This window comes from Cavia porcellus, unplaced genomic scaffold, assembly GCF_034190915.1.
Source record: "Cavia porcellus strain 051 isolate PalLab524CR breed Dunkin Hartley unplaced genomic scaffold, mCavPor4.1 scaffold_18, whole genome shotgun sequence".
Lineage (NCBI taxonomy): Eukaryota > Metazoa > Chordata > Mammalia > Rodentia > Caviidae > Cavia > Cavia porcellus.
In genome coordinates, this window is record NW_026947501.1 from 44,986,590 (window position 1) to 44,998,040 (window position 11,451).

Below are 11,451 nucleotides of genomic sequence, written 5' to 3' on the forward strand. Positions count from 1 at the left end.
CAGAGATTATAAAAGAGAACTGCCTGAAAAATGCATATTCTAAGTCATGAGTCTACTAGAAACTTTAGAAACCACAGAAATCTTAAAAGCCATGTGGTATCTTTATAAAACAAAACCACATGATGGCCTGCGCTCTCAATTTACAGACAGTAAAGAAGCACCAAAGTTTCTTAGGAGGGAAGTATACCAGTCTTCTCCCACCAAGAGTCCACACTGAGGGGAGAGCAGGCCACTGTGCCAGTGCCTCTGAGGCAATAGAGTCCCAGGCCAGGCACTGTTCTCCACAGCTCAGCACTTCACACTTGGGGAATGAAGAAGGTAGTGACAAAAACCAAACTCCTCAGGGAAGACACCAAGTCCACACCCTGGCTTTTTATTTCCATAAACTCCAACCAGAATGCAAGTTCACACAAGTTATATCCATAACATGATCAAAGAGGGTACTGCTATCAAACATTTTTTCTTTCTTTTTTTTTTAATCAAACATTTTTTCAAGATTACACAAGGACAGAGGGGAAAATAGTGTGTTAAAAAGTAGTCTGCAGGGTAGAATGTTTTCAACCACATATTTTTGACTAGGCATATATAAAACTAGCAATTATCTCTGAATTACCAAATTATACTTAAAAAAATTTTGGAGCTGACCATGGGGCAGATATCTATAATCTCAGCACTTGGGAGGTTGAGGCAGGAGGATTGCTGCAAGTTCAACGCCAGCCTGGGTTACATAATGAGTACAGGGCCAGCCTGCCCGAGCTACAAGGCAAGGCCCTATCTCCAAAAAACAAAAAGGAAACAGTCTTTTTTTTTTAAGATCCACAAAATATAGGGTATGTTAATTGGGTCTATAGTTCAGCAGGCACTGTTAAGAAGTACCAGGGTGGGCTGGAGGTTTAGCTCAGCGGCATAAGCGCCTGCCTTGCAAGCAGGCAGTCGTGAGTTCGATCCCCGGTACCGATAAAAACGAAAAAGACAAAAAAAAAAAAAAAAAAAAGAAGTACCAGGGAACTAGCAATAAACACTACGCCTCCATGTGTCACAAAGCCTGTATATTAGATAAAAAGCAAGCAGTTATCCACAGTGGAAGGGAGAGGTGTTGCAATATAGCATTTCTTCAACCAGTGCTGTGTTTCACATTATAACAAGTCTAAAGTCATGTGTTCAAGTCCCAAATTAGGAGCGTTTTATCACTTGAAAAAATGCTGAGGCACAAACAATGATGTCAAAACAGACTCATCAGGAAAGGTCTCATCACTAAGGGACACTCAACCAGAAACTTTATTCTAAGTGGTTACCAGGACAGACTACACTATAGATGAACTGTAAGAATCCCCACTGTTTACAGATTTACTTCCATTCCTCCTTATTAGGAAACCATAGTAAACACTCCTAACTCATCTTATTTAGGAAATATTCTTCCCACAACTTCCAGTATACCACGTGGTTTGTGAGTGGCCAGTCCTTTCCTCACAGTGACTTCCCCACAAGTCAGTCTTAAGGCCCTTCCTCTCACACAAAATCTGTGTGTGACTACTGACCATACACAGTGTGGTAAAACAAATACTGCAAATATTTAAGCTGGCTTTTTAAAAAACTGATACAGTAAAAGCCACATTACCCATTCTGGAAGTTGTCTTTGGTTGCAGTGTTGTGGCTGCCTCAATGTCCTGAGTTGATTGAGACTGTTTACCTTTCATTTTAAAGTCATTTTAATTTGAGGAAGAGTTAGAAGTTGTACAGTGCCAGATCCAATGAATGAAGAGGGTGAAGACACACCATTATAAGCCTGCCTTTCCATTGTATAGCAATCAGCAGCAGCATTCACTGTATTTTTTATCACTCCTTATAAAAACACAAAAGCAGAGTTCGAAACTGCTTCAAAAGTGTAAACAGAAATGGAATAATAAGTTTTCAAAGCAAAAAGTATTTGAGAGGGATTGCCTGCCTGGCAAGAGCAAGGTCTGAGTTGAATTCCAGGTAGCCCAAACAAAATAAAACAAAGCAAAACACATATGCAATGGACTATTAGTCATAAAAAGGAATAATGCTCTTACATACTAAAACAACTGAGAGCGGTGGTAAACACCTGTAATCCCAGCACTCAGGAGGCAGAGGCATTGCCATGAGTTTGAGGCCAGCCTAGGCTACACAGTTCAGTCCAGGCCAGTCTATACTATACAGAGAGACTTTGTCTCCAAAAACAAAAATAGAAGCACACACTAAACATAATCTTTAAAATATGCTAAGTGAAATGAACCACACACAAAAAGACAAATATGGTACTATATAAACTATCTAGAATAGGCAAATTTATAAAAGATATAAAAAGTAGCCAGGCGCAGTGGTGCACAATTGTAATCCCAGCACTAGGCAGGCAGGTTGCTACAAGTTCAAGTCCAGCCTGAACGACACAGTGAGACCCTGTCTCAAAAAAATAAAAATAAAATAAGCAGAAATGTATTGCTATGTCTTAAGTACCACATACACACTTCCTGCAAGTATTAATACACTATTTTTAGGACGCCTGCATTTTGACTGACCCATCACAAGTGATCCAGTGTGGGGTTTCCCACAACACTGAACTTTTCAGAGTCTGGAGCAGTCTGCATTGTGGAAATAATGCAGACGCTCAATCTGCAGAAGTCATCCAGAGATGACTCCCAGCAGAACAGAGAATGCACACAGGAAATACACACCAATGCATTTAACGTGAGAGACTTGGGAATTCATGCATTTTGGTATGGGAGGGTCCAAAATCAATCTCCTATATACAAAGAACAACTATATTTTTTTCCCAGAATTTAAAAAATAACACAAGAAAACATCAAATTGCATGCTTTTATAGATTGAGGCTCTGAGTTTGCTCTCTAGCATGGCAAAAAGAAGTGAACTGCATGGAACGTGACTCAGAAAACTGTTTTTTGTGGGTAATATTTTTATTTTTTGTTTTTACAAAAAAGAATCTAATTTTATCAAAATAGTGAGGCTCAGGAAACTATTGGAAGTAATCTTAGTATATTGTTCCTCTATGCTTGACTGGGGATGTTCTAACATTGAAGAACTAAAAGCAATCTTACACTTCACTTAGTGTACTGAATAAACACTTAAAACAGATCAAGAACCAAACAGCCAGGCATGGTGGCACATGGCTACAGTACCAGAACTTGGAAGACTGAGGCAGGAGGATCACCATGAGTTCGAGGTCAGCCTGAACTACATGGTGAGACCCGGTCCCAAAAAAAAAAAAAAAAAAAGGAATCAAATAGCAGTTAATGGCAAACACCTAAAAGCAAAGAATGAAATATACAAAAAATAGGTACAGTTTCTTCGCAGAGTAAACTCATCAATTCTGATGTCAGAGAAAGCATAATAACTAAAATAGTAACATACACAGTAAGATGGTGGAAAGGAAGAGAGCTCAGTTTGTTTCACCATTTTTTAATAGATTCTTACAGTACACCTTCAACATAGGACAGAAAAATAATTTTATTACCTACTTCAATCCCAACTGTCTTATTTAATAAGTTTATCAGTCAGTATTAAAAAAACAGTATTAAAAGCTTAGAATTTGGGAAAATTTGATTATTACCTTATAACTCCAACTTGCTCAGTTATAAAGGGAATGGGGTCTAGGGGCTGCGTGTCCTGTTAACCTCAGCTGCACAGCAAGAGGGAGCAGAGCTAAGGAGAAGCGGGAAGCAGCAAGACAACCCTGCTCCTTTCCCTGACACCTGAGGCCACTCTAAGCAAATATCCAAATTCAAAGCCATGAACAATCAAGAAATGGGCCAGGGATTTATTTAGCTCAGCAGCACAAGTGCATGTCTGGCAAGTGCAAGGTTCTGAGTTCAAGCCCTCACTCACACACACACACACACACACACACACACACACACACACACACACACAAATCAAGAACCCAGGTGGGGTGGGAACAGGAACACTGTGCCATCTTGCAGTCACAGACCTCTCCTGCAGCAGCGTACAGATCAGTGTCACCTATAGACTTGCAGCACATAGAGAAATGCAAAAATCTAGACACTGAGTTGTGCATTCCCCAACTCTCCCTCTGGAAGATAAAAGGAAGGAAGGTACTCCAGTGGTAGAACAGAGAAAGATGAAAACAGGAGAAAAAATGCTGGAGAATCAAGTCAGAAGGCCCAATTTTCAGATATCAGAAACTCAACAGAAGAAAAAGAGAAATGGTCAAACAAATGAGAAATGTCCTTTAACTGGAAAGAAGGACATTTTCGTGAATCTATAAATTACCAAGAACAAAAATCACATCTTTTAACACCAAAAGTATTAGAAAAATGAAGCATTCATCTCAAACTGATGGAAAAAAGTATTCTGAACCCAGAATTTTATAACCAAACTAAAGATGCTTTTCAGATATACAGTATTTAAAAATTCTCATCCATTCATTCTCACAGTAAATGATACCATGATATACCAAAAACAAAGATAAGTAAAATGAGATTCAAAAAACAGCATCAACTGGTGGTGTCCACCAATAATACCAACAATTGGGGAGGCTGAGGCAGGAGGATGGCAAGTTCAAAAAGGGTGCAGATGAAGCTCAGTCAGAGAAAAAGCCCCGAGTTCAATTCCAAAGGGAGAGGGGAGAGAGGAGAGGAAAGAAAAAAAAAAAAAAAAAAAAAAAAAAACAAGGAAAGCAAGTAAGTGCCAGTTAGCTAGCCAGCAGCCAGCCAAATACAAAAAAAAAAGACAACTATAGGATGTCCCAGGAACACTGTTGTGGAGCAAAGAAAAAAGTTCCCAGATACAAAGTCTCTAAACCACCACCACAAAAAAAAAAAAAAAAAGTGGCCAGACATGGGTGTCTATAATCCCATTGAGGTCAGCCTAGGCTACATACTGAGTTCAAGGCCAGTCATGAGACCCTGTTTCAAAAAAAGCACACACCAACACACAAACAACTACTTGCTATGATTACAAGCCAGGGTTGTAATCCTGGCTTCTCAGAAACCTGAGGCAGAAAGACCCCTTGAACCCAGAAGATGGGAGGCAGCCCAAGAATTACAGCAAGGACTCACCTCAAAAAAAAAAAATTCAATCTGGGGCTGGGGATATAGCTCAGTGGCTGACAGGTGTGGGGGCCTGAGTTTGAGTCTTGATACCCCCCCCCAAAAATCTCTTAAATTGAAGTTGATGGTATTATATGACCTGTTTGAGCATGTTTCAGAATACAAACTGCTCAATTTGAATGAAGAATTCATGGTACAGTATAAATAAAAAAGCAGTTATTAATTCAAAGACAAAAATACACAAAGGTAACTCAAATACAAAGACGTATCACTTTAATATAAACGCTAAGTTTTCAGTTAACCAAAACTTATAACAATACTAGCAGAATGAAGAGAAAATAAATCCTATAAAGTTGTTGATGTACATAAATAGAACTCCTCTCAACGGGAGAGGAACACAAAATGAGAGAAATATGTATGTTTCTCAGACATGAAGTAGTGATGTAGACATTAGAACAAATAACTAGGAGGGCTAGGCAGCCTGTTTGGAGTAGGAATTAGGTACAGGATGAGAAGCCAACTAAAGAGAACTCAGGAAAATGAAACAGAAACCTCTGGAGTAAAAAAAATATGAAGTAAAATGCTTTCGATAAGGACAAAAGCAAAAGCTAGAAAAATGGCAACAGAAGATGAACAAAGGAGAAGAGAATGGGAGACGGGAGACGAGAGATTCTGAACACTTTGACACACTCCAACATTCAGACATCCTAGAAAGAAAGTCCATTTCACATCTGTGACCTCTGCCCCTACAGCATCTCTCTGCCAAGAATTCAAAGGTATCTTATCTTGTCATTTACCCAGAACTCCTCGGATTAGCTTCACGTGGTTAAAGCATATACCACTGAAATTCACCAGGTTCCAACGTAAACGATTTCATCTTATTTGAAGAAAAGCTTCTGCTTAAAATAACAGTTTTTGAGCTTCACATGTGGTTATTATAACCAATCCCAAAGATTTTGCCTGTAACCACTTTATTCCATGGGAAATGTATGACGTTGAAATAATATCCTTGTTTGTTTATACCAGTGGTTCCTAATCTTTTGAAAGCCAAGGACTCTGTTAAGAATCTTACGAAAACTACAAACCTTCTCTAAAAAAATACATAGTCGTATCAACTTCATGAGCTATAGAAACCCCCACCAGGGTTCTACTTCAGACTCTGTCACCAGGTTCATATTTATGACCAGGCCCGCTGTTTGGAATCACGATCAGTAAGCACCTACTCTTCTACATCAGTGGAAACGGGCTGGGGCCCACCCACTAATACTAAGAAATGTACTCTAACCACTGTCAGAATCTTACAGCGCTCCTAACCTGACCTTGGTCGAGTATTTTTTTTTTTTTTAAATCTCTGCAGCTCTCAATAGCCACAGGGTTGTGAATGCCCAAAATAAAATAATCTTTCGGTAGTCACGGTAAAAAGGCACAACTGTGCTGCTATTAATTCAGACACTTTTTAAAAATTTCTTACCAAAATTTACTGTCCGAAGCCCTTGCCCTTAACATTCGCTGAGTGCTAACCTCTGACACAACGACCTGTCACTCCTATTTATTTAGCGTAATTCGTGAAGCACCCTACTCCAACTGTACTAAAGACACGGGACTGTTACAGAGGACCAGCTCATGTGCATGAACTCGTTTGTAACCAGCGGAGCCATGATGATTCACCCGCAGGCAAACAGACTCATGACCTCTACAGTCCACCTTACCAACCTTTTCCTCACTCTCTAATCACTTGTACTGTTGAAGCCAAAGTGTATACACAGTTCATCAATAATCTTAAGGAGGAAAAGCACCCTAAGAGCGCGTTACGGAAGTTAAAAATTCCGAAGCACGGCAACAACGACCGGAGAGACATCTGAATTCATGAGCTTGCGCCTTAAAGTTAAAAAAAGAAAGAAAAAGAAAAGTAACAGTAACTCCCAAGATGAATGGGGGGGGGGGGGAAGCAGTGCGCGGGACAGGATCATTATAACGGCACAGAAACAGGCGCCCCAATACAAGCCTCCCGAGTTCCGCCGCAACAGCGAGGACCCCAGCCCGATGTGGCGGCCGGGCCCAAGGCGCCGGCCTCCACCGCGGCTCTCGCCCTGGAGGCGGAAGTCCGCCGTCCACACCCCCGGAACGCGGCCCGTGGCCCTCAGCCCGGGGCGCCATCGTTGCGCCAACGGCCGGCCCGCCCAGCACGCCAGGAGCGACGCCGGGCCATGACGCCAACCACGACGCCGGGCAGGCTGCGTGCGGGCCTCACCTCGCGCGCCGACGGTGCAGACTCCAGCACCGAGGCGATGTACCGGTCCACGTCCTCCTTGTTGCGTCGCATCGCGCCCCCAGGACCCGGGCACCCAGGCCAGGGCCCGTACCTTCACCTACTCCAGGAGGTGCGCGCCCAACACCGGTGACGCAGCGCCGCTGCCAGTGGAAGGCGTCGTGCGTCTTGCGTGTGCGTCGTGCGTGCTGCGTCAGCACTGTGCGCCGCCCGCCACGACGCGCCGCCACGCCCCTCGCCGACAGCGCGCCTTTCGGTCTGTGGCGCGGGCAAAGGCTCCCTCTGGGGGAATTTGGCGTCCAGTAGGACTTTGTCCTGCTGGGCTCGGAGTGGGGGTGCCCCGCCGGGCGACGGCCTCGAGAGGCCATCGAGCGTCCTGGCTGAGCTCGCTGAATAGCCGCGTTCTCAGAGGGGGTGGGCTGGGTTCTCTGCGCCGCGTGCGGAGAGAATGCTGCAGAGTTCCTGCCCTTGCGGAGAAGCCGAGCGGCGCGGTCCGAAAGCAGGCCGGCAGCGCTGTGCTTGACGGTCGGGAGCGTGCTTGCGTGCTGTATAAGTGCACAGGTTTACACTTGCATGTATGTTTCAACGGCAGCGGAGCCACGTGCCAAAAGAGTAACAGTGATAGACTTAAGTTCGAGCCTTCTGTATTTTTCCAGGCCTTCAAAAAGGTTTCCTTTGAGAATTTAAAGAATCATAGTTTAAAACAAGCTTTATAAAACATTTTCAGTGGCAAGGACATTTCAGATTTTAAAAAGGTCACGTTTTTGCATGCAGCAATGTTGTGTAAATTCCCGATAATAAAAGCTTTTCTCTCTCTCTCTCTCTCTCTCTCTCTCTCTCTCTGCACAGTGAGGAGACAAACAAGGATATCAAAGAACAGCAGACAAGTCCAGCTTGGCAAGTAAATGAGTTTGTCAGGCGCTTTTAGAGCAGTGCACACCTTGTGGGCTGTGGCACTACCGAAGTCACCAAGCTCTCTGTGCTAGGCTACTAGGTTTATACAACACTAGAAGAAGGGTCCTTGGGAAAAGCGTGTACTCCACAGCCAGCCCAGCCCTCCTGGTCCCAGTACGGCGCTGGCTAGCTTTGCATCAGTGACCTTGTGCTCCAGCCTGAGTATCTGGCAGGGCCGACATGGAAGCCATTACAGAATGCATTTACAGTGTCCACCATGGGAAGGACAGTTTTCAGTACATTGCGCCTCACCCAGCACCTGCAATCTGACCCCTTTCCTGCAGTATTCTCAGCCTTGGCAGGGCTCAAATCAAGGGCTGGGCAGTGGGGTCTTCTGCCACAGCGCCAGAGGCTCACTCCTAGACCAACACCAACACCAGTCGAGTCCATGTCCCCAAGTAAGTGTGCACAGGTCAGGGTTCATTTATGTTTTCTCACTTCTCTTGCTTAAAGGAGCGCCCATCTGAGTTCTGAGGTCCCCATAAAGTTATTCCAGTTTTGCAGGGGGCATTGGCAGCAGGTTCTGGAATACACCCATTTAATTGGAGAAGGGAAGGTCAATACTTGGACTTGGTTGCTGCTGTGGTCACTGCCCAGTGCAAGAAGGATGCCTTGGCTATAGTTGACCAGCAGTAATCTGTGGGCACAGGCATAAATATATAGATGGCAATTTCACTGGGGCATTATAACTTCATCAAAATAACAGCAGTGGCTTTTGAAGCCTATGGGGCCCATGACTTCCCTGGCTGCAAAAGTTTTTGTCCTGGCTTGCAGTACAAATGGTTCTCTTCCTGGGAGCAGACAAAAACTCCAGCGGGAAAGTGGTTACATCTAGACTAGATGTGTCACTTTTGCATTCTGATTTTGTGCCACCCTAGATGGGCTTGGCCCATTGGATGTTCTGTGTTTACTGTCACTAAAGCAGACTCAGTGGTGAATTCTACCAGCAATGGGGCTTTACTCAGGGCCAGTGTTGCTGCTTTTGTGGAGGTGACTGGAACCAGAGCCTTGCTGAAACTGCTCAGGTTGTTTCTGCCATAGCACTCAGTGGTAACTTTTAAGACCCCTGATAACCACTGCAGCCAAAGGGCAGTAGGGTGTTGAGGCACGCAACTGTTTACCATTAGTATTTTAGTTTGCTCGAAAGCCTCTTGACCATCAGGAGGCTGAGGCAGATGATCATTGTGAGTGTAATACCAGGCTGGGTTATGTAGCAAGACCCTGTCCCTCTGCCAAAAAAAAGCCTCACGTGTTCTATCCCTTTCTGTGTGGTTCCCCTTTTTATATAGGACTAGGAACTTGAGCATGGTGGAATATGAAAGTATACCAGTGCCCCAAGAATCCTAGAACCCTGGTAACTGTTATAGTCCCTTCTTGTCGTTGTGAGAGTTTCTTTGCAGGCTTCACTGATCATTGTTCTCACTGTCACTCATCAGAACACTGTTCCACTTGTTGGTCTTCTATGGCTCCACACTAGCAGGACTGACAATTGATAGGGCTTGAGCCTCTGTGGCCACATATGAGCAATGAGCAGGTTTAGAAGAAATAGCTTTTAGGTTTGACAAAGCCAACAAGAGGGAACACTTTGTAGAACAGTCAAACAGAAATTTCCTTTCATGGGGCTAGGGATTTGGCTCAGTGGTAGAACACTTGCCTAGCAAGCTGGAAGCCCTGGGTTTAGTCCTCAGCACCAAATCTGAAAACAAAAAAATCAATAAAAAAAAAAACAAAAGAAATTTCCTTTCATAAGCCTCATCTTCTACAAAACTTTCTTGACTTACTTGGACTTCTAGATTTGTTCCTGTCCTTTCTTTTCCCATTGTGAATAAGACAGAAATCTTACCACACACAGTCCTTACTTACCAAAAATCTGTCCTCACCCACATGGCTTTTAAAATGGTCCTGGTACATTTTCTTTGGTGTCAGAGTTAACTCACAGATGTTTACATCCCACTTCAGCTGAATAACAATCCATTTAGCCTTGAATAGCAGAAGTATCTTAGTACAGCAGAGAGAGGAGGAAGTTAACCCTGCCATTACAGCTTAGGAACTATCCCAATGCTGTTCTCATGGGATGTTGTAGACATGCATGTCAACTAGACAAACTTAGCAACTCAAACTGGAATCCAAAAGTACACTGATCCTGTGGGATTTCGTTGATCCTGGAAGGCTGCTTCCCTCCCTGAGCACTGGAGGTAGAAATTGGCCTTGGCCTTGCTACCCACCCACTGGATCCAGGGCAGCTGTGCATGGCTGCAAAGCAGCTCCTCCCCAATGACACTCAGCCATGCAGCCCCTCGCTGGAGTGCAGTCCTGTGGTCCTGGCCCTCCAGCATCTCCATTGTCCTGGACCCAACGCTGACACCTTCTGTGTTTGTCCCAGTCTTCCACATTTGCTAGGTGCAGATGTGGGCATGGAGTGCACTTCCCCACTGCTGCCCTGAGAGGGGCTGCCCCTGGCTGCAGTGGTCTTGCAGTTTTTTCCCATTAAATTGTATTGCTCATTAACAAGTGACATTATTGCCACCAATCCTTGCAGTGCTTCCCAGGCACCTGTAGGAACTCACTTCTCTCCCCAGGGAGGCAGAGGGCCATCTCAGACCTCCTGGATAGCTGCTTCCACCTCTGGAGCACAGGTTGCTGCAATGGTAGGGCCACACCATAGTGGCAGCAGCAGTCCTTCAGGCAGTCTTTTAGGACTACTTTCAGGGTTGCACAATGCCCTTCGGGCCACTTACACAGTGGGCCGTCCTCCTCTGGGAGTCCCATGTCCCCATTCCACTTGGAGAAGGAAGGGAGCCTGGGATTTCCCCTGGGGACGCTTTCCCCTGCCTCATATTTAGGTTTGTCAGGTCTCTGTTCAGGCAGGGCTGCTGCAAGATGGGGGTGCTTCGACAGGGCCCAGAGGACAGCGTGTACAAGGAGGCTCATAATTATATCAATACATGTATACCCATGTTTATAGCAGCACAAATCACAATAACTTTTTTTTTTTTAGCGGTACCGAGGATCAAACTCACGACCACGCGCTTATGCCGCTGAGCTAAATCCCCAGCCCCAGGAGGCTCTTAATTACATGGGAAAAATCAAATGGAAATAGAGAAAGTTATGGCTATAAGTAATTTTCACTTATTTTGGGGTTTCCATATTTTCCAAATTGTCTACAATGAACAAACACCA

The 11,451-nt window shown here is 44.3% G+C and overlaps 1 protein-coding gene across 3 annotated transcripts in view; it reads right to left on the bottom strand.

The window, feature by feature from the left end:
• LOC101788077 (E3 SUMO-protein ligase RanBP2) overlaps positions 1 to 7,486 on the bottom strand; it is a 56,546-nt gene extending 49,060 nt beyond the window's left edge. For all 3 annotated transcript variants that reach the window (XM_063229716.1, XM_063229715.1, XM_063229714.1), the window contains exon 1: positions 7,300 to 7,486. In XM_063229716.1, the coding sequence (XP_063085786.1) occupies positions 7,300 to 7,371 (72 nt within the window). In that variant the 5' untranslated portion in view covers positions 7,372 to 7,486. The remainder of the gene's footprint in view (positions 1 to 7,299) is intronic.
• Positions 7,487 to 11,451: the final 3,965 nt, after the last annotated feature.